We start from the raw sequence: 24,457 nt of genomic DNA, 5'->3' as shown, positions 1-24,457 counted from the left end.
TTGGCTATAACATCCACGTCCCTCGTGATGAAACAATGAGGCGCCGACAGAGATGGCCGCTTCGCTTCGCGTTCCTAGGAAACTATGCAGTATTTTGTTTTTTTATGTGTTATTTCTTACATTGGTACCCCAGGTAATCGTAGGTTTCATTACATACAGTCGGGAGGAACTACTGAATATAAGAGCAACGTCAACTCACCATCTTTACGACCAGGTATATGACTCTCCCGAAGCGGATCCTGTGTGTTGCCTTCCACCCAGGACAATGGATCGGATCCCAGCCGCCGACCCAAAACAACGGCGCCGTAAAAGGGGCAGACAATGCGGTCTTCTGGTCAGGCTCCGGAGACGGGCACATCGCGCTCCACTCCCTAGCATACTACTCGCCAATGTCCAGTCTCTTGACAACAAGGTTGATGAAATCCGAGCAAGGGTAGCATTCCAGAGAGACATCAGAGACTGTAACGTTCTTTGCTTCACGGAAACATGGCTCACTCGAGAGACGCTAACGGAGTCGGTGCAGCCAGCGGATTTCTTCACGCATCGCACCGACAGAAACAAGCATCTTTCTGGTAAGAAGAGGGGCGGGGGTGTATGCCTTATGATTAACGAGACGTGGTGTGATCATAACAACATACTGGAACTCAAGTCCTTCTGTTCACCTGACTTAGAATTCCTCACAATCAAATGTCGACCGCATTATCTACCAAGGGAATTCTCTTCGATTATAATCACAGCCGTATATATTCCCCCACAAGCAGACACATCGATGGCCCTGAACAAACTTTATTTGACTCTATGTAAACTGGAATCCACACATCCTGAGGCTGCATTCATTGTAGCTGGGGATTTTAACAATGCTAATCTGAAAACAAGACTCCCTAAATTCTATCAGCATATCGATTGTGCTACCAGGGCTGGTAAAAACGTGGATCATTGTTATTCTAACTTACGCGATGCATATAAGCCCCCCCCCCCCCCCCCCCCCCCCCCCCCCCCCCCCCTCTTTCGGAAAAGCTGACCACGACTCCATTTTGTTGCTTCCAGCCTACAAACAGAAACTAAAACAAGAAGCTCCCGCGCTCAGGTCTGTTCAACGCTGGTCCGACCAATCTGATTCCACGCTTCAAGACTGCTTCGATCACGTGGATTGGGATATGTTCCTCATTGCGTCTAACAACAACATTGACGAATACGCTGATTTGGTGAGTGAGTTCATTAGAAAATGCATCGGAGACGTCGTACCCACAGCAACGATTAAAACATTCCAAAACCAGAAACCGTGGATTGATGGCAGCATTCGCGCGAAACTGAAAGCGCGAACCACTGATTTTAACCAGGGCAAGGTGACCGGAAACATGACCGAATACAAACAGTGTAGCTATTCCCTCCGCAAGGCAATCAAACAAGCTAAGTGCCAGTATAGAGACAAAGTAGAGTCGCAATTCAACAGCTCAGACACAAGAGGTATGTGGCAGGGTCTACAGTCAATCACGGATTACAAAAAGAAAACCAGCCCCGTCGCGGACCAGGATGTCTTGCTCCCAGACAGACTAAATAACTTTTTTGCTCGCTTTGAGGACAATACAGTGTCACTGACACGGCCCGCTACCAAAACCTACGGGCTCTCCTTCACTGTAGCCGAGGTGAGTAAAACGTTTAAACGTGTTAACCCTCACAAGGCTGCAGGCCCAGACGGCATTCCCAGCCGCGTCCTCAGAGCATGCGCAGACCAGCTGCCTGGTGTGTTTACGGACATTCAATCAATCCTTATCCCAGTCTGCTGTTCCCACATGCTTCAAGAGGGCCACCATTGTTCCTGTTCCCAAGAAAGCTAAGGTAACTGAGCTAAACGACTACCGCCCCATAGCACTCCCTTCCGTCATCATGAAGTGCTTTGAGAGACTAGTCAAGGACCATATCACCTCCACCCTACCTGACACCCTAGACCCACTCCAATTTGCTTACCGACCCAATAGGTCCACAGACGACGCAATCGCAACCACACTGCACACTGCCCTATCCCATCTGGACAAGAGGAATACCTATGTGAGAATGCTGTTCATCGACTACAGCTCAGCATTTAACACCATAGTACCCTCCAAACTCGTCATCAAGCTCGAGACCCTGGGTCTCGACCCCGCCCTGTGCAACTGGGTACTGGACTTCCTGACGGGCCGCCCCCAGGTGGTGAGGGTAGGTAACAACATCTGATCCTCAAGACTGGGGCCCCACAAGGGTGCGTTCTGAGCCCTCTCCTGTACTCCCTGTTCACCCACGACTGCATGGCCATGCACGCCTCCAACTCAATCATCAAGTTTGCGGACGACACTACAGTGGTAGGCTTGATTAGCAACAACGACGAGACGGCCTACAGGGAGGAGGTGAGGGCCCTCGGAGTGTGGTGTCAGGAAAATAGCCTCACACTCAACGTCAACAAAACAAAGGAGATGATTGTGGACTTCAGGAAACAGCAGAGGGAGCACCCCCCTATCCACATCGACGGGACAGTAGTGGAGAGGGTAGTAAGTTTTATGTTCCTCGGCGTACACATCACGGTCAAGCTGAATTGGTCCACCCACACAGACAGCGTTGTGAAGAAGGCGCAGCAGCACCTCTTCAACCTCAGCTGAAGAAATTCAGCTTGTCACCAAAAGCACTCACAAACTTCTAGAGATGCACAATCGAGAGCATCCTGTCGGGCTGTATCACCGCCTGGTACGGCAACTGCTCCGCCCACAACCGTAAGGCTCTCCAGAGAGTAGTGAGGTCTGCACAACGCATCCCTGGGGTTAAACTACCTGCCCTCCAGGACACCTACACCACCCGATGTCACAGGAAGGCCATAAAGATCATCAAGGACAACAACCACCCGAGCCACTGCCTGTTCACCCCGCTATCATCCAGAAGGCGAGGTCAGTACAGGTGCATCAAAGCAGGGACCGACAGACTGAAAAACAGCTTCTATCTCAAGGCCATCAGACTGTTAAACAGCCACCACTAACATTTAGTGGCTGCTGCCAACATACTGACTCAACTCCAGCCACTTTAACAATGGGAATTGATGGAAATGTATGTAAAAATGTATCACTAGCCACTTTAAACAATGCCACTTAATATAATGTTTACATACCCTACATTAATCATCTCATATGTATATGTATATACTGTACTCTATATCATCTACTGCATCTTGCCATCTTTATGTAATACATGTATCACTAGCCACTTTAAACTTTGCCACTTTATGTTTATATACCCTACATTACTCATCTCATATGTATATACTGTACTCTATACCATCTACTGCATCTTGCCTGTGCCGTTCTGTACCATCACTCATTCATATATCTTTATGTACATATTCTTTATCCCTTTACACTTGTGTGTATAAGGTAGTAGTTGTGGAATTGTTAGGTTAGATTACTCGGTGGTTATTACTGCATTGTCGGAACTAGAAGCACAAGCATTTCGCTACACTCGCATTAACATCTGCTAACCATGTGTATGTGACAAATAAAATTTGATTTGATATGATTTGAATAATGGATAGTGGATACCACTGTGTGTGTGTGTGCTTGCGTGTGCATGCAAATGTGTTGGAGGGTTGGTGTTGGTGTGTGTGTGTGTGTGTGTGTGTGTGTGTGTGTGTGTGTGTGTGTGTGTGTGTGTGTGTGTGTGTGTGCATGCATATGTGTGTGTGTGTGTGTGTGTGTGTGTGTGTGTGTGTGTGTGTGTGTGTGTGTGTGTGTGTGTGTGTGTGTGTGTGTGTGTGTGTGTGTGTGTGTGTGTGTGTGTGTGTGCATGCATATGTGTGTGTGTGTGTGTGTGTGTGTGTGTGTGTGTGTGTGTGTGTGTGTGTGTGTGTGTGTGTGTGTGTGTGTGTGTGTGTGTGTGTGTGTGTGTGTGTGCATGCGTGTGTGTGTGTGTGTGTGTGTGTGTGTGTGTGTGTGTGTGTGTGTGTGTGTGTGTGTGTGTGTGTGTGTGTGTGCATTCATACATGTGTTACACCAGGCCACTTAAACAAAGAACGACAAGTGCCGATGCATCTTCTAAGTCCCGTTCTCTTTCTATTCACATATGATTTGGTTTGTCATTATCTTGATCAATTTCTTTACTTTCCACCTTCCAAACAAAGTTTATTTCCATTTGTTTGAGTTTAAATAGATGCTCTCTCTCTTGTCGAGCTGTGTTTAATCTGGGCTCCCTCTGTCCTTTTGCTGGCTCGGAGAGCACCATTTGTTGGATTGGATGAGACACTCTCATTCCCCTGCTGCAGTTAGGCTCTATTCAGATATTGTGTTACACAAGTCTTCCCCATCTCTGTCTTTCTCTCTCTCCGTCCTTCCTTCTCTCGCTCGTATTCTTGATGTTCCTGTTGTTTATCGGACAACCACATCTGCAGGGTGTCGGTCCGTCGTGATAAACGACTGTGAGTGTTAAAGTAGGGAGGAGGAAAGAGAGAGACGGCAGAGTCATTATTAACACTGCAGCCCTCTTCTCTGTTTACCCGTTTATTATTCACTTAGCATCACGTTGGAGGGCAAATCTCACTAATTGGAGTGTTGCTGCATCGTGTCAGAAACTCAAGTTGTTTTTGTTTTGGGGAGTCTTGTTATTTTATTGCCTTGCCAACGCGTGATCTTTTTGATGAACTCTCAGCCGTTGTGTTCGAAGTTAACACGTGTTTGGTCTGATGGCAACTTTGCCTCCCTCTACTTCTCTCTTCCCCCTGTCTCTCCCCCTACCCCCTTTCTGGTCCCTTCCACCCTTCCAGGGTGCCCTTCCATTTGATGATGACAATCTGAGGAACCTGCTGGAGAAGGTGAAGCTGGGAGTGTTCCACATGCCCCACTTCATACCCCCAGACTGTCAGAACCTCCTCCGGGGCATGATCGAGGTAGACGCCACCAAACGGCTAACGGTCAGTTAAATGCTTGGTTGTTCAGACACGGGCTGAGAGAGATTTTTTTTTTGCTTTGGCCTAATGATTTTGCTGTCACAATAGATCAGCAACCTTACACAACGAACATGGGATTAGCACAGCATCAGCTGCAGAGCAATTTCAGGGGTTATAGGCATTTCTAACCAAGGTCTTCATCTCAAGGCCCCCACACTGGCCCATTTTTCCCCCCTTGAAACCCTCACTATTAAATAATGGCCATTCTAAGCCAAAAAAAGCTAACAAACTATTATAACAGCCTACTTGGCTAAAGAGGGACCATCCCCTCTGGCATTTGCCAGAACTACCCTTTGGCCAGTCTGTACCTGAGGGGTTAGCTGCCTTGATTAAGGGCACAGTGACATTGAATGGTACCTGGGAACAGGGACCAGTAGCCCTCTGGTTGTCAGTTCAGTTCCCGCTGTTTTTCACTCAGCCCAGGGCTTGAAGCAGCAAACCCCTCGGCTATTGTTCCACCTCTCTAACCTCTAGGCTACCCTACCACCCCACGCTTGGCTCGGAGGGAAACATGATGCCAGTAGTCGTTCACTAAATTTGCTAATACAACCTTCATTCCGCCAAGCAAATCTTCTTTATAGTCATGCAGCTCCACATCTGTACTTAGAGGAATAAAAGTACAGATGCAGGGTTCATACAGACAAACAAGTCAAATTCAAGGACTTTCAGGAACTTTTTCAACCACGTAATTGTCATTCTCAAGGACCCCGACCTCAATATAATTTATATAATTCTACAGGTTAAAAAAAAATGGTTATTTTGGAGGGTAAGGATTTGTATGGAAATCCAAGTTGAAGCCAACATTAGATGTTGTAGTCTTCCTAATAACCACCCATGGTTTTAACGCAACAGAGTAGCTCAAGACTGAATGGAAGCGGTGGAAAACAAACGAAAGTGGCTACATCTATCACAAAAATTGATATAAAATAAAATCACAGATAATTAAAAGGTAGCGGGAGAACTTGTAAATTGGCTACAATAATTTAATATAAGGTCTTTTCAAGCACCAAATTGAGGAAATGTCTGAATTTCAAGGTAGGCCTATTCCTGTGCTTGAATTTCTGAGCTCCAAATTCAAGTTTAATTAGGCTACTTCAAGCCCTTGGTATTGTTTACAATTGCGGCTGTAACATGGAAAACAAAATGCATTTGTCATGTTATTTCATTGCCAGGTCATATTTTAAATAAGTCCACTGCGCTATGTAATTTGTTGTCATTGTATGCAGAATAATTTATAGGAATAGCGTTGAGTGTTGCACAATAGTCTACCCTACACAATTGTACACAGTAGACTCGATGTCCAATCCCAGACACAAAAACATATGAAAACATGAACCCATTACCTTGATGCTTTATCTGTTAATCTAACTAGACCCTGCTGTAAATCAAGCAGACACCAACAGATGATCAACATCAATTCACACTGAGTGTACAAAACATTAAGGATACCTTCCTACTATTGATTTGCTTCCCCCACCCCTCACCCCTTTCCCTCAGAACAGCCTCAATTCGTTGGGGCATGGACTCTACAAGGTGTTGAAAGTGTTCCATAGGAATGCTGGCCAGTGTTGACTCTAGTGCTTCCCACAGCTGTGTCAAGTTGGCTGGATGTCCTTTGGGTGGTGAACCATTCTTTATACACAAGAGAAACTATTGAGTGTGAAAAACCCACTAGCATAGCAGTTCTTGACACAAACTGGTGTGCCTGGCACCTGCTACTGCCATTGCACAAGGCGAGACCCAAATGCAGACACAGGAGGCAGATGGTTGGAGTCTTACAATATTTATTAATCCAAAAAGGGGTGGGCAAGAGAATGGTCGTGGACAGGCAAAAGGTCAAAACCAGATCAGAGTCAGGAGGTACAGAGTGGCAGACAGGCTCGTGGTCAAGGCAGGCAGAATGGTCAGGCAGGCGGGAACAAAGTCCAGAAACAGGCAAGCGTCAAAACCGGGAGGACTAGAAAAAGGAGAATGCAAAAAGTAGGAGAACGGGAAAACCGCTGGTTGACTTGGAAGCACACAAGATGAACTGGGACAGAAAGACAGGACACACAATGACACCGGGGAAAATAAGCGACACCTGGAGGGGTGGAGACAATCACAAGGACAGCTGTAACAGATCAGGGCGTGGCAGCTACCACACCCCGTTCAAAGGCAGTTATATATTTTATCTTGCCCCATTCACCCTCTGAATGGCACACATACATAGTCATTGTCTCAATTGTCTCAAGGCTTAAAAATGATTCCTTAACCTGTCTTCTCACCTTCGTCTACTCTGATTGAAGTGGATTTAACAATTGAAATGATTAAGGGATCGTAGCTTTCACCTGGATTCACCTGGTCAGTCTATGTAATGGAAAGAGCTGGTGTCCTTAAGGGTTTTGTACACTCAGTGCAGGTTTTGAATTTCCCCTTATATCTTAATATAATGACATTACATTTTTTGGGAGATTACTATCAATAACTCATCAACAGCTGTAACAAGTTGTCCAGCGTAGGAAATACTCACTGGCACCCTAGTTTATATAAGACCCATGAGCCCTTTTTTCTCACCCTTGGTTGTCACGTTCAGCCTGCTCACAGAGATGCAGATGCCATGAAAGTGTCACCCGGCTCCCAGTGTTTTAGTGTGAGGATTGGGGAGGTGTGTATGTGCGTGCACGTGTGTGTTTGTATGTACAGTGCGTTCAGAAAGTATTCAGACCCTTTGACTTTTTCCACATTTTGTAACTTTACAGCCTTATTCTAAAACGTTTTTTTATTTTTATTATCTCATCAATTTATACACAATACCCCAAAATGACAAAGCAAAAACAGGTTTTTATAAATGTTTGCTAATATACAGTACCAGTCAAATATTTTTTACTATTTTCTACATTGTAGAATATTAGTGAAGACATCAAAACAATGAAATAACACATGGAATCATGGTGGAATCACGAAAAAAGTGTCAAACAAATACAAATATATTTGATATTCTTCAAAGTTGCCGCCCTTTGCCTAAAAGACTGTGGGGGCCTGTTTGGCAAACTCCAAGCGGTCTGTCATGTGCCTTTTACTGAGGAGTGTCTTCCATCTGGCCCGCTCTACCATAACGGCCTGATTGGTGGAATGCTGCAGAGATGGTTGTCCTTCTGGAAGGTTCTCCCATCTCCACAGAGGAAATCTAGAGCTCTGTCAGAGTGACTAACATACACTGTCAACTGCACTGTCCAATCAATTGAATTTACCACAGGTGGACTCCAATCAAGTTATAGAAACATTTCAAGGATGATCAATTGAAACAGGAAACCTGAGCTCATTTTCGAATCTTATAGCAAGGGTCGGAATACTTATGTAAATAAGGTGGGGGGGGTTGCTAAAATTTCTACAAACCTGTTTTCGCTTTGTCATTATGAGGTATTGTGTATAGATTGCTGAGGATATTTCTTTATTCAATGCATTTTAGAATAAGGCTGTAAAGTAACAAAATGTGGAAAAAGTCTGGGCTGAATTCTTTCCGAAGGGACTGTACATACGGTATGCCACAATAGAAACCACAAGAAAATAGAAATGAAGGCAATGCGAGCACCAGCCAGAAAATGTGCCATGGGGAAAAATATCTGCATACTTGATCTAAGGAAACACTGCTGAAGTGTTTGGGCTCTCATCAAAGTGAGAATTTTGTCCTGCTCAGTAAAGCCTCAAACATAAATTGTCCTCAACAGTAAAATGGGCTACTTCTATGTCAATTAATGAGGCGGAACACACCTCAAGTCAAACTGTTGTTAGAAAATAAAAGACATTGTAGAACTTGTTAGAGAAAAAATGTGTTGAAACATAGCCCATAGACATTTAGCAGGCAGTGTGTCTTGGTTTGAGGGTGGATCGGGTTAACTGTCCTGTTGCGTAAAAATCACATTTTGGAACAGTGAGTGCAATCTGTCATCACGCGCATAACAAAACGTGCACTGGGAGCAACAGTTAGAGATACTTGGAACTCACACGTGAACAAGTTAAATATACAACAGAATGAAAATAATATACTTCAAATATGACTCTTCTAGTATGTCTTAAGTATACTATAAATATTCTATCATTACACTTCAACACACTTATTAAAACTGTACTTTATATGAATCATTTTTTATTTTAGTATACTATAAATATTCTATCATCAGCCTTCAATACACTTATTTACAGTCTTTAAGTAGTATAGTCATTGATTGAAGCTCCGTGTTAAATTTAAATCTCCCTATCATCATATCTACGACAATATGACACCAATCTCAAGGAAAATTCTTAAATCATCTTGATTGGAGGTACACAACACACTCCCCTCCCTTCTTTAGCAGTCTGGCTGTAACCAAGAACCACATACCGGATTTTTGAACAGGGTTGTTAGCAATTGATTTTTAAGAGTAGTTCTTGCTTATTTCTACCTACCTTATTTCTACCTAGCTCAATTCTAGACATTGGATTAAAACTAGTTCATAAAATGACCGTTGACCAGTTTTTGACCAGTTTTTATTAAATGTATAATTTATCGCTCCCACATGCACATTCCTGTCAGTTAAGAAACAACAATGAAGAAACAACCTTTTGGTTGCATTTATGACAATGCTAACATCTTTTTTTCAGCATAATCTCAGAGTTCTAATCCCAGGTTGGTTGCTCAGCAACAACACAGCTGCTTGCACCATGCTGCCAGTCATAAGAAGTTATAAATGCAAACACATATTTTGATTAGCTAAGTAGCTAACTGGCTAACATTACATAGCTAACATTAGCTTGCTTCTGGCCATCAGGCGGAAGTCATCATGTGTAAACTGTTGATCTAAACACTTGCGTGTAATCGGAGCACAAACAAGTATTCACAAATAAACTTTCAATCGTCCTTGGCTGCTATGATAACCAATTAACTTTGGCTAGCTAAGTAATCGTAGCCAAAGTATGATTCTAATGTTAGCTAACATGTACCGTATGGCAAGTTGATGTGCCACAAAAGAGCATACATTCTCACACACAACGTATCTAGTTAGTTATGTTAGGTTAAAACAACCTAACTTTGGGAAACTTCCATGCTACTCATGTTCATTTGTATTCCCCCTGCCAAGCTACGGTAAGATGAGGTAGTTAGAAATCAGACAGTTAGGATAAACACTGCGCTACATTTCCTCAAAGAACAACCAAGACCACATAAACCATAGCAGAGAAAACCAACTGTTTTGTTAAGAAGCAGTAAGCTACCACATATAGCAAATGGTTGAATCCCAAACACACATGTATTTACCAGACTCGACTGACAGGATAAAAACTTTTTTTTTTAAATCACCTTTATTTAACCAGGTAAGCTAGTTGAGAACAAGTTCTCATTTACCACTGCGACCTGGCCAAGATAAAGCAAAGCAGTGCGACAGAAACAACAACACAGAGTTACACATGGAATAAACAAGCATACAGTCAATAACACAATAAAAAATAAATAAAGTCTATATACAGTGTGTGCAAATGGCATGAGGAGGTAAGGCAGTAAATAGGCCATAGTAGCAAAGTAATTACAATTTAGCAGATTAACACTGGAGTGATAGATGAGCAGATGATGATGAGCAGATGTTGGTGTGAGTAGTGATACTGGTGTGCAAAAGAGCAGCAAAGTAAATAAAAACAATATGGGGATGAGGTAGGTAGATTGGGTGGGCTATTTACATATGGACTATGTACAGCTGCAGCGATCGGTTAGCTGCTCAGATAGCTGATGTTTAAAGTTAGTGAGGGAAATGTAAGTCTCCAGCTTCAGCGATTTTTGCAATGTGTTCCAGTCACTGGTAGCAGAGACCTGGAAGGAAAGGCGGCCAAAGGAGGTGTTGGCTTTGGGGATGACCAGTGAGATATACCTGCTGGAGCGCGTGCTACGGGTGGATGTTGTTATCGTGACCAGTGAGCTGAGATAAGGCAGAGTTTTACCTAGAATAGACTTAGAGATGACCTGGAGCCAGAGGGTCTTGCGACGAATATGTAGCGAGGGCCAGCCGACTAGAGCATACAGGTCGCAGTGGTGGGTGGTATAAGGCGCTTTGGTAACTTAACGGATGGCATTGTGATAGACTACATCCAATTTTCTGAGTAGAGTATTGGAAACTATTTTGTAGATGACATCGCCGAAGTCGAGGATCGGTAGGATAGTCAGTTTTACTAGGGTAAGTTTGGCGGCGTGAGTGAAGGAGGCTTTGCTGCGAAATAGAAAGACGATTCTAGATTTGATTTTGGATTGGAGATGTTTATATGAGTCTGGAAGGAGAGTTTAAAGTCTAGCCAGACACCTAGGTATTTGTAGTTGTCCATGTATTCTAGGTCAGAACCGTCCAGAGTAGTGATGCTAGTCGGGCGGGCGAGTGCGGGCAGCGAACGGTTGAAAAGAATGCATTTGGTTTTGCTAGCGTTTAAGAGCAGTTGGAGGCGACGGAAGGAGTGTTGTATGCCATTGAAGCTCATTTGGAGGTTAGTTAACACAGTGTCCAAAGAAGGGCCAGATGTATACATAATGGTGTCGTCTGCGTAGAGGTGGATCAGGGAATCACCCGCAGCAAGAGCGACATCGTTGATATATACAGATAAAAGAGTTGGCCCGAGAATTGAACTCTGTGGTACCCCTATAGAGACTGTCAGAAGTCCGGACAACAGGCCCTCCGATTTTACACACTGAACTCTGTCTGCGAAGTAGTTGGTGAACCAGGCGAGGCAGTCATTTGAGAAACCAAGGCTATTGACTCTGCCGATAAGAATACGGTGATTGACAGCCTTGGCCAGGTCGATGAAGACGGCTGCACAGTACTGTCTTTTATCGATGGCGGTTATGATATCGTTTAGTACCTTGAGCGTGGCTGAGGTGCACCCGTGACCAGCTCGGAAACTGGATTGCACAGTGGAGAAGGTACGGTGGGATTCGAAATGGTCAGTGATCTGTTTATTAACTTGGCTTTCAAAGACTTTAGAAAGGCAGGGCACGATGGATTTAGGTCTGTAACAGTTTGGGTCTAGAGTGTCATCCCCTTTGAAGAGGGGGATGACCGCGGCAGCTTTCCAATCTTTAGGGTTCTCGGACGACACGAAAGAGAGGTTGACCAGAGTTGAATAGGGGTTCCAACAATGGCGGCGGATAATTTTAAAAAGAGCGATCAAACGTGTGGAATAGATTCCAGCTCCAGCAAAAACTCTTTCTCTCCTGTCTTGTCATTTTTATAATCCAATGTTGTGCTGACTGATCAACACATTGTCAAGTTATTTTCAGTGTGTTCACAGAAAATCTGAGGTCGCCATGCAAAAGTGAAAAGTATTCAGGGGGCTGCACATGGTACAACAACAATATCACTCAGAACCACTGCTTGCAAGACATTATGTGTGCCAGTCAGGTCTCATAGACTCGACGTAACATTGTAAACATAAAGCTGGGACACTGATTTTAGCATAATATGTTAGGTTTGGTATGGTATAGTTACAGTAAGACAGAAGGTTACTTAAAACACTTTCCTGCAGTCAAATGACCAAATCGCCCTCTAGTGTCCTTAAGACAATAATCCAAAACACACAATCACGTCTACATGAAAATGTCTAAAAAGCAACAAATTCCAGACCTAATCCCAATTGAGATGTTGTGGCAGGACTTGAAATGAGCAGTTCATGCTTGAAAACCCACAAACGTCGCTGAGTTAAAGCAGTTCTGCATGCAAGAGTGGGCCAGAATTCCTCCACAGCGATGTGACAGACTACAAACTACAAGAAGCATTTGGTTGCAGTCATTGCAGCGAAAGGTGGCACAACCAGTTATTGGGTATAACGGGGAAATTACTGTAATTTTTCACACAGGGAATTGGGTGTTGCATAACTTTCTTAATTACATAACAAAAGAAATTGATACATATTTTATTTATTTGTAAACGCAGGTTCCCTTTATCTATTATTAGGTTTTGAGAGCCGATAACATTCAAGAGCCGATAACATTCAAATATATGCAAAAATAGAGAATATCAGGGAGCAAATACATTTTCACAGCACTGTATGTCAAGGTATGCATGAAGGGCTGTAGGAAGCCAGGTGCAGGAGAGCAGATATTTGGTAGCAAACTGGAGCCTTTTATTTGGCGAACCAAAAGCTCACGGCACAAACGAACACAAAATACAAATACGGATGTTCAATCCGTATTTGTATTTTGTGTTTGTTTGTGCCGTGAGCTTTTGGTTTGCAGCCAGCCTAACGTGCGCATACATGAAAACAGATAAACAATACCACACACAGACATGGGGGAAACAGAGGGTTAAATACACAACACATAATGAGGGAAATGAGAACCAGGTGTGTGGGAAAACGAGACGAAACAAATTGAAAATGAAAAATGGATCGGCGATGGCTAGAAGACCGGCGACGTCGAACACCGCCCAAACAAGGAGAGGCATCGACTTCAGTAGAAGTCTTGACACTGTATATAATTTGGCTGTATATATTTTTAGATACAGGCCTATTGTAAATGTGTATTATTGTTGCGTTGCCATCTTTATTTCAAAAATAGCATACAAGTGCTGAGATTACTTTAATCTACATACTATTTTGACCGAGGCAATGAACTGTCCATTGATTAGCATAGCAATTGATATAACAGGACCATATTTGAGCTTAATTCAAAATTACACAGGTAAGCTAACAGTTACAGAAATCAGGGATGCAGACAGGCTCTCTCTATCTGAGCTACTGTGTCCAACACACCACCACCAATTTTTATGCTGGGCACCTTCTTACCAAAAAAGGATGTTATTATGATATAGTTTTTTCTATTAAATACTTTGCTAAAATAAAGGTTTAAGGAAATACGGGCATGCACCACATTACTACAAGACAAACCAGCAAAACTTGTGTTCATTTCATTTCAAACAGCATGAATAGGTAGCATAATGGGATAATGTCTTATTATGGAGTGTGAAGCTTGTATGCGGTACAAATCACGTTATTGTGGAAGCACCTCCTCTAAGAGTATGAACTAGGCTGTTTGAGAAGGTTTGAATCCTAAGCAAACTGCCTACACATCGTTTGAAGTACAATACCAACATAGCTCCTGTAGTAGGTCAAGCTGTGTGCTGGAAAACCTTGGTAGAGCATTGGTAGAATAAGCATTGCGGTGCTCATGTCAATTTCCTTTATTTTTCGGCATCAGACCAATGCCTATTCTCACTTAAAACATAGTTTTTAAAACTATATACTATCATCAACCTTCAATACACTTATTACAAGTGTACTTAATTCATTGTTTTTCAGTGTTTAAGTATACGATATGTTCACTATCATTAAACTTAAAAACACACTCATTAAAAATGTACTTCAATTTCAAACACTTTACTTGTAATTTAGTATATTCATTCGAGATACACCTGGAGTTGTTTTTAAGTTGACACATTGATTTCTCTTCATAAAACTCTGCTTGTGAGTGATCAATCCCACTATACGTATACAGTGCCTTGCAAAAGTATTCATACCCCTTGTATTTCTTCAAATGTCACTGTGTTACAAAGTGGGATAACTTTATTTAATTGTCATTTGTTGTCAACAATGAACTCGAAATACTTTGTAATGTCAAAGTGAAAAAAATATATATAATAATAGTAATGATTACGATTAATTAAAATACAGTCGTTGCATAAGTATTCAGCCCCTTTGTTTAGGCACGGCTGAATTAGTTCAGGATTAAAATCTGGTTTAACAAATCACATAATAGGTTACATGAACTCTGAGTGAAATAATAAGGGTTGACATGATTTTTGAAAGACTTACCCTTCCTCTGTCCCCCATACGTAAAACATCTGTAAGGGAGCCTTTTGAAAGCTTTATAAAGAAGGGCAGCGATTGGTAGATGGGCAGCAATATCAAATCAGACATTGAATATATCTTTAAGCATGGTCAAGTTAATAATTATGCTGTGGATTATATATTAAACCACCAAGATACATCACAGACACAGTCATCCTTCTGAACTGCAGGATAGGAATAAAGCTGCTCAGAGAGGTCACCAAGAGGCCATTGGTGATTTTAAACAGTGACAGAGTTCAATGGCTGTGATAGGAGAAAACTGAGGATGAATCAACAACATTGTAGTGACTCCACAATAAGGACTTAAATGACAGAGTGAAAAGAAAAATCGAAATATACAAAACATGCATCTTGTATGCAATAAGGCACTGCCGAGTGGCGCAGCAGTCTAAGGCACTGCATTTCCGTGCTAGAGGCATCACTACAGACCCTGGTTTGATTCCAGGCTGTATCACAACCGGCCGTGATTGGGAGTCCATTAGGGCGGCGCACAATTGGCCCAGTGTCGTCCGGGTTTGGCCGGGGTAGGCCGTCATTGTAAATAAGAATTTGTTCTTAACTGACTTCCCTAGTTTAATAAAGGTTCAATTTAAAAATAAAAAAAAATCAACAAAATGAAGTAATACTGCAACCAAAAAAACATGGCAAAGGAATATACCTTGTGGCCTAAATGCAAAGCCTTATGTTTGGGGCAAATCCAACACAACACATCACTGAGTAACTGCCGCCTTATTTTCAAGCATGGTGGTGGCTGCATCATGGTATGGGTATGCTTGACATTGGCAAATACTGGGGAGTTTTTCAGGATAGATATAAATGGGATGGAGCTAATCACAGGCAAAATCCTAGTGGAAAACCTGCTTCAGTAGACACTGGGAGAGGAATTCACCTTTCAGCAAGACATTAACCTACATCTCAAATCTCCACTAGAGTTTGCTTACCAAGAAAACTATAAATGTTCCTAAATGGCCAAGTTACAGTTTTGACTTTAGTCTTTAAATCGGCTTGAAAATCTATGGCAAGACTTGAAAATGGCTGTCTAACCATGATCCCCAACAGCTTGACAGTGCTTGAAGAATTATGAAAATAATAAATGGCTAATATTGCACAATCCAGGTGTGTACAGCTCTTAAAGACTTACCCGAGAAGACTCATTGTGTCACGATCGTGTGGAGGATTGACGGACCAAAACGCAGCTTTAGGAAAATAAGCCATCTCCTTTTTATTAAAGAAGAAGGCAAACGAAACAAAAACACTTAAACACTAAACAAAACAAGAAAACGATCGTGAAGCTAAATAACGATGTGCACACACTGGCTACAAACGTATCACATAGACAACGCTAGACACATGAACTCAACACAAACCCATATACTACACCCAACAACCCCTTTACCATAGAAACACCCAAAACCAACAAAACACAAACATTCCCCATGTCACAACCTGACCTAACTAAAATAATAAAGAAAACAAAGAATACTAAGGCCAGGGCGTGACATAACCCCCCCCTTAAGGTGCGAACTCCGGGCGCACCATTAACCAGTCTAGGGGAGGGTCTGGGTGGGCTTCCATCCACGGTGGCGGCTCCGGCTCTGGTCGTGGTCCCCACGTCACCACAGTCCCTAACCGCCTCCTTAGCTTCCTCCAAATGACCCCCCTCCACATTAACCCCACTGCATTAAGGGGCAGTTCCGGACTAAGGGGCAGCTCCGGACTAAGGGGCAGTACCAGGGTAAGGGGCAGTACCAGGGTCAGGGGCAGCTCCGAACTAAGGGGCAGTACCAGGGTAAGGGACAGCACCAGGATAAGGGGCAGCACCAGGATAAGGGGCAGCTCCGGACTGAGGAACGGCAGCTCCGGACTGAGGAACGGCAGCTCCGGACTGAGGGACTGCAGCTCCGGACTGAGGGACTGCAGCTCCGGACTGAGGGACTGCAGCTCCGGACTGAGGGACTGCAGCTCCGGACTGAGGGACTGCAGCTCCGGACTGAGGGACGGCCCATGGCTGGCTGACGGATCTGGCTGCTCATGGCTGGCTGACGGATCTGGCTGCTCATGGCTGGCTGACGGATCTGGCTGCTCATGGCTGGCTGACGGATCTGGCTGCTCATGGCTGGCTGACGGATCTGGCTGCTCATGGCTGGCTGACGGATCTGGCTGCTCATGGCTGGCTGACGGATCTGGCTGCTCATGGCTGGCTGACGGATCTGGCTGCTCATGGCTGGCTGACGGATCTGGCTGCTCATGGCTGGCTGACGGATCTGGCTGCTCATGGCTGGCTGACGGATCTGGCTGCTCATGGCTAGCTGACGGATCTGGCTGCTCATGGCTAGCTGACGGATCTGGCTGCTCATGGCTAGCTGACGGATCTGGCTGCTCATGGCTAGCTGACGGATCTGGCTGGTCATGGCTAGCTGACGGATCTGGCTGGTCATGGCTAGCTGACTGCTCTGGCAGATCCTGTCTGGTTAGCGGCTCTGGCAGATCCTGTCTGGTTGGCGGCTCTGGCAGATCCTGTCTGGTTGGCGGCTCTGGCAGATCCTGTCTGGTTGGCGGCTCTGGCAGATCCTGTCTGGCGGGCGGCTCTAGCGGCTCCTGTCTGGCGGACGGCTCTAGCGGCTCCTGTCTGGCGGACGGCTCTAGCGGCTCCTGTCTGGCGGACGGCTCTAGCGGCTCCTGTCTGGCGGACGGCTCTAGCGGCTCCTGTCTGGCGGACGGCTCTGTAGGCTCATGGCAGATGGGCGGCTTTGCAGGCTCATGGTAGACGGGCGGCTTTGCAGGCTCATGGCAGACGGATGGCTCAGACGGCGCTGGGGAGACGGATGGCTCAGATGGCGCTGGGGAGACGGATGGCTCAGATGGCGCTGGGGAGACGGATGGCTCAGATGGCGCTGGGGAGACGGGCAGTTCATGCATCGCTGTGCAGACGGCAGACTCCTGCCGGCTGAGGCGCACTGTAGGCCTGGTGCGTGGTGCCGGGACTGGTGGCACCGGGCTGGGGACACGCATCTCAGGGCTAGTGCGGGGAGCAGCAACAGGACGCACAGGACTCTGGGGACACACAGGAGGCTTGGTGCGTGGTTTAGGCACTGGTGGTAAAGGGCTGGAGACACGCACCATATGGCTAGTGCGTGGAGGAGGCACTGGTGGTACTGGGTTGGGGCGGGGAGGTGGCACCGGAAATACCGGACCGTGCAGGCGTACTGGCTCCCTTGAGCGCCGAGCCTGTCCAACCTTACCTGGTTGTATGCTCCCCGTCGCCTGACCAGTGCGGGGAGGTGGAATAACCCGCACCGGCCTATGTAGGCGAACCGGGGACACCATGCGTAAGGCTGGTGCCATGTACGCCGGCCCGAGGAGACGCACTGGTGACCAGATGCGTTGGGCCGGCTTCATGACATACGGCTCAACGCTCAGTCTAGCCCGGCCGATACGTGGAGCTGAAATGTACCGAACCGGGCTATGCACGCGTACAGGAGACACCGTGCGCTCTACTGCGTAACACGGTGTCTGCCCGTACTCTCGCTCTCCACGGTAAGTACAGGGAGTAGGCGCAGGTTTCCTACCTGACTTCGCCACACTCCCTTTAAGGCCCCCCCCAAGAAATTTTGGGGTTGTACTCACGGGCTTCCAGCCTTGTCTCCGTGCTGCCTCCTCATATCGCCTCCTCTCGGCTTTAGCTGCCTCCAGCTCTTCACGAGGAAGGCGATATTCTCCCGGTTGTGCCCACGGCCCCTTACCATCCAGTATCTCCTCCCATGTCCACGAATCCTGTGTAGGTGGATCCTGTTGCCGCTTTCCATGCCGCTTGGTCCTGTAATGGTGAGTAGTTCTGTCACGATCGTGTGGAGGATTGACGGACCAAAACGCAGCTTTTGGAAAATAAGCCATCTCCTTTTTATTAACGAAGAAGGCAAACGAAACAAAAACACTTAAACACTAAACAAAACAAGAAAACGATCGTGAAGCTAAATAACGATGTGCACACACTGGCTACAAACGTATCACATAGACAACGCTAGACACATGAACTCAACACAAACCCATATACTACACCCAACAACCCCTTTACCATAGAAACACCCAAAACCAACAAAACACAAACATTCCCCATGTCACACCCTGACCTAACTAAAATAATAAAGAAAACAAAGAATACTAAGGCCAGGGCGTGACACATTGCTGTAATTGCTGCCAAAGGTGTTTCTACCATTTATTAAATCAGGGAGCTGAATACTTATGCAACAATTAAATGTTTTAAATTTAATTTAAATCAGTCTTTCATATATTTTTTTCTTCATATATTGTTGCCAAGAACATTGTAACAATTCAAGGGATATGAATACTTTGCCAGGTACTGTACTTTTAGTGCAAATAATGTATTTTGAAGTTCAGAGAAAGTTGACATTGATAACTCTTGTTTAGTACACATAAGGAAACTGCAGAGAGTAGACTTTTCCATATCTCAAAAAAATATACTTAAGTGTACTTCAAAAAAGAAGTATATTTAACTTGAAATGTCCACAAAATATATTTCAAGTATACTTTCAAAAACTCATGTGCAAAAAAATGCATATTACCCAGCCTCCTTTTCTGCAGCTGAAGTTTTGGCTGTTATTTTTTGACCTTACTGCTAACTTCCCATACAACTGCATTGAGTAACGTATTCACTACATGGAACAACAGATAGTCCATCCCCAAAATCTAAAGGAAGTTTGTTCTGAAGTGTCTGTCCTATCCCTAAGACATACAGTACTTAAATATATACAAAATATACGAATGAAGTTCGATTTAAGTATATTTAAAATGATCTAAATTGGCCCTGAAGCAAACATCCTAGCGTCTCTACCAATCATCTCATCCTGTCCGTCTGTACACCCAAATTAAGTGTGTGTGTATGACTTCCAGACTTATTAGACTATCATATCATAGAGTGGTTCATCACGGGTGGAATAATACCCTCATCAAGACGACAGGAGAATTAGCAGACACACACAATATCTCCCCGATTTGACAGTATTTCAGTTTGAAATGCAGGGTCAAATCAATCCTTTAACCCAATGAACCCAGGTGCTCTTAGTCAATCACGTACTCAACGTATGTGTATGTTCATGTGTATGTTGGTCTGTCACCTCCAGCCCTCTAATAACCCAGTGAGAGAGAGAGTTGTCTTCACAGCAACCGGTCAGTCAGTCAGTCAGTTAGAGTGCCTGTGTCAATAATATTCGTGGGAAGCTATCACCTCTCTCTCTCTCTGAAGAAGCTGTGATACTTACTGACTTTCTCTGTGTCCCACTGTCCCTATTTATGTTTCAACATTCAATTCGATTCGTTTCAATTCAATTCAAGAAGACTACACTTCCAGAGGGGCAATACAAAAGGACGTGTCAAATTCAACTCTCCGGGGATTGTCTTTGGGCTTCAACATTGAGACTCTGACACACGCACGCACGCACACACACACACAAATCTTGGATTCGATCACTTTGTGAGGGAAAGCGACACGTTCCCTGAGAGATTACTTCATAGGTTCCTTGATCTGAAACCTTAGTTCAATTTAGCAACTTGCTATTCTATGTCCTCTTTAATAAAGTCTATGGCAGCAGCAGTTGCTGTAAGGGTACAGAGAATCAGAGGAAAAAGCAATTCATATCGACAATGACATTCCTAGTCCACTGCCCCGGTCACACCTTGGGTTCGTTCTATGGGTTGTCTTCTTTTATTTTTATTGTTTTCCTCTCTGTTTCTCATCTCTTTCTCATGGTCCTCTCAGACAATGAGCTGGAGTCTTTCTGCCCACGGGGTACTGGGCAGAGGCCAACTCACGGCACTGCTCACCAGCGCAGAGAGAGAGAGAAATAAGGAAAGAAATAGAGACCACCTTTGAGCCAGAGGACTTGGCAGGGTTAGAGCAGTGTGTATGACTATGTATAATGCTCTGGTCTGACTCCATTGTTCTCTCTCTCCTCTCCTCTCCTCTCTCTCATAGCTGTAGGCTGGGATAGATCAAGAGACCTGCCATCTCCCATATTGTTTTACTGTATTATTATTGTGTCTACATAATGGATCTGAGTCCAGTATACTGTGGTGACTATTGTCCTATCGAGTTCTAATGTACTGGAGGAAGCAATTTAATATCGATGTAATATTCATATTGTGTTGTCTTTGAAAATCAATAATTTTGTGATAATTTTGTGTTTGATTATGACTCATGAAATGGGTAGTGTTTTTTAGGCAACAGTCTGAAACAGGGAGCTACTTGTCCAATAAGAAATGCACATTTTAGTTTTCCATTGCAAAACTTTTTAAAGCATTTTGCTACCGGGTGCCCTGATCAAAATGACCAGACTTGTGTATGTGTAAATGGCTTGAACCAGGTGTTTTTGTGTCTTGTGTGTTTACATTTCTCCTTTCTTTCTCTCCTACAGTTAGAACAGATTCAGAGGCACAACTGGTACATGTGAGTGTACTTTTCTTTTCTCTCTTTTCATCCTAATGTTCTCTCTGTGATTCGGTATTTCAAAGGGACAAAGGAAGAGTTAGGATAAATTGGATGAAAGTAGAGAGAGAGAGAGAGAGAGAGAGAGAGAGAGAGAGAGAGAGAGAGAGAGAGAGAGAGAGAGAGAGAGAGAGAGAGAGAGAGAGAGAGAGAGAGAGAGAGAGAGAGAGAGAGAGAGAGAGAGAGAGAGAGAGAGGAGAGAGAGAGGAGAAGAGAGAGAGAGAGACAGAGAGGAGGAGAGAGAGAGAGAGAGAGAGAGAGAGAGAGAGAGAGGAGGAGAGAGAGAGAGAGAGAGAGAGAGAGAGAGAGAGAGAGAGAGAGAGAGAGAGAGAGAGAGAGAGAGAGAGAGAGAGAGTGAAAATTCTTACAACATACAGAGCCTTCAGAAAGTATTCAGAGCCATTGACTTCTTCCACATTTTGTTGTGCTACAGCCTGAATTTAAAATGGATTCAACTGAGATTTTTTGTCACTGGTCTACACACAATATCCCGTAATGTCAAAGTGGAATTATGTTTGTAGAAATGTTTACAAATGAATTACAAATGAAAAGATGAAATGTCTTGAGTCAATGAGTATTCAACCACTTTGTTATTGCAAGCCTAAATAAGTTCAGGAAAAATTTCATTAACAAGTCACATGACATATGGTCCCTCGGTCGAGTAGTGAAACACAGATTCAATCACAAACACCAGGGAGGTTTTCCAATGTCTCGCAATTAATTTTTTATTTTTTTATTTAACTAGGCAAGTCAGTTAAGAACAAATTCTTATTTACAATGACGGCCTACCGGTGAACAGTGGGTTAACTGCATTGTTCAGGGGTAGAACGACAGATTTTTACCTTGTCAGCTCGGGGATTTGATCCAGCAACCGTTCGGTTACTGGCCCAACGCTCTAACCACTAGGTTACCTGCCGCAAAGAAGGGCACCTCTAAAAAAGCAGACATTGAATATCCCTTTGAGCATGGTGAGCACCCTTACAACAGAGCACCCTTACAACGCAAGAGTGTATTTTATCCCTGGAATTCAATCCAGATTAGGATGATACTCCTTTGCTGATCCGGGCACTCTGCGTCCTTGTCGAATCCAAACAACCATATGTACTAACAAGCGGATCCCCACTGGATATCTTCCTGCGCTACGAACCAGGACTACTAATCACCAACTGAGTGTACATCCGCCTAGACGCTGAGAACGTGTACCGCAAACACCTTCCCCCCAGCGCCCACTTGAGTTGGGCTGGGACTGATTGGACCGGACAAGCAGTTAAAGGTTCACCCATTTTGAATGTTATATTGTTTTTGTGCATCTCTGCGTGATGTTCTATCGATTTCCTGGGTGATTTCATGTTTTCATGTGTATCTGAGTTATTGGCGTTCAAGCAGGCAGAAATCCGTCCAGTATGACATAGCGCTCTGTTACAGTCGCTCTCACTACACTGGAAGTTAATAGGATTATGACTTTTAGATAGCGAAAACGTCTATCATACATGTCAGATTTCAATACCGGCATATGCCGTAACGGGAGGATGTTTTTTGTCTTCGAATGAGCCATGGATCATACCTCGAGAAATGTGTCATTTAACGGAGAGTCTAGCACATTTTTCCTATTTGTCTGCCTCTTCAGTCCAGGGTGCATTGCATGGTGCAGTTGCCAGAGATGTTATGGGAAGGAGATAGGAATCCACTGAATGAAGGAACGTATAACGCACCACCCAGCAGACTGTCGACCAATAGCGTTAACGTTGTCATGCTGCGTCACGCGGTTGCTCAAATAAAATAAAATGTTATTGGTCACATACACGCAGTTAGCAGAGGTTATTGCGAGTGTAGTGAAATGCTTGTGCTTCTAGTTCCGACAGTGCAGCAATATGTAAAAAGTAATATCTAACAATTCCACAACAAATACCTAATACACACAGATCTAAGTAAAGGAATGGAATATGGATGAGCAATGACAGAGCGGCGTAGGCTAAGATGCTATAGATATAGTGAATAGAGTATATACATATCAGATGAGTAATGCAAGATATGTAAACATTATTAAAGTGGCATTATTAAAGTGACTAGTGTTCCAATTATTAAAGTGGCCAATGATTTCAAGTATGTATGTAGGCAGCAGCCTCTCTGTGCTAGTGATGGCTATTCAACAGTCTGATGGCCTTGAGATAGAAGCTGTTTTTCAGACTCTCGGTCCCAGCTATGATGCACCTGTACTGACCTCACATTCTGGATGGTAGCGGGGTGAACAGGCAGTGGCTCGGGTGGTTGTTGTCCTTGATTATCTTTTTGGCCTTCCTGTGACATCGGGTACTGTAGGTGTCCTGGAGGGCAGGTAGTTTGCCCCCGGTGATGCATTGTGTATACCGCACCACCCTCTGGAGAGCCCTGCGGTTGTGGGTTGTACAGTTGCCGTGCCAGGCGGTAATACAGCCCGACAGGTTGCTCTCAATTGTGCATCTGTAAAAGTTTGTGAGTGTTTTAGGTGACAAGACAAATTTCTTTCTTCAGCCTCCTGATGTTTAAGAGGTGTTGTTGTGCCTTCTTCACCACACTGTCTGTGTGGGTGGACCATTTCAGTTTGTCAGTGATGTGTATGCTAAGGAACTTAAAACATTCCACCTTCTCCACTGCTGTCCCGTCGACTTGGATAGGGGGGTGCTCCCTCTGCTGTTTCCTGAAGTCCATGATCATTGAGTGAGAGGTTATTTTCCTGACACCAACTCCGAGAGCCCTCACCTGTCTCGTCATTGTTGGTAATCAAGTTTAATACTGTTGTGTCGTCTGCAAACTTCATTGAGTTGGAGGCGTGCATGGCCACACAGTCATGGGTGAACAGGGAGTACGGGAGGGGGCTGAGCACGCACCATTGTAGGGCCCCAATTTTGAGGATCAGCGAAGTGGAGATGTTGTTTCCTACCTTCACCACCTGGGGGGCGGCACGTCAGGAAGTTCAGGACCCAATTGATGAGCTTCGAGGGTACTATGATGTTGAATGCTGAGCTAGAGTCAATGAACAGCATTCTTGCATAGGAATTCTTCTTGTCCAGATGGGATAGGACAGTGTGCAGTGTGATGGCGATCGCATCATCTGTGGACCTATTGGGGCAGTAAGCAGGTGGAGGTGATATGATCCTTGACTTGTCTCTGAATGTTCTTCA

General features: G+C 44.4%; 1 protein-coding gene across 4 annotated transcripts in view; it reads left to right on the top strand.

Annotated features, from left to right (window-relative positions):
- Positions 1–24,457, top strand: part of brsk2a (BR serine/threonine kinase 2a) — a 485,481-nt gene that overhangs the window by 394,429 nt on the left and 66,595 nt on the right. For all 4 annotated transcript variants that reach the window (XM_055934963.1, XM_055934962.1, XM_055934965.1 and 1 more), the window contains exons 8-9: positions 4,778–4,924; positions 21,226–21,257. In XM_055934963.1, the coding sequence (XP_055790938.1) occupies positions 4,778–4,924; positions 21,226–21,257 (179 nt within the window). The remainder of the gene's footprint in view (positions 1–4,777; positions 4,925–21,225; positions 21,258–24,457) is intronic.

The sequence above is a fragment of the Salvelinus fontinalis genome, chromosome 9, assembly GCF_029448725.1.
Source record: "Salvelinus fontinalis isolate EN_2023a chromosome 9, ASM2944872v1, whole genome shotgun sequence".
NCBI lineage: Eukaryota > Metazoa > Chordata > Actinopteri > Salmoniformes > Salmonidae > Salvelinus > Salvelinus fontinalis.
This window is presented reverse-complemented; position numbering and strand designations above follow the sequence as displayed.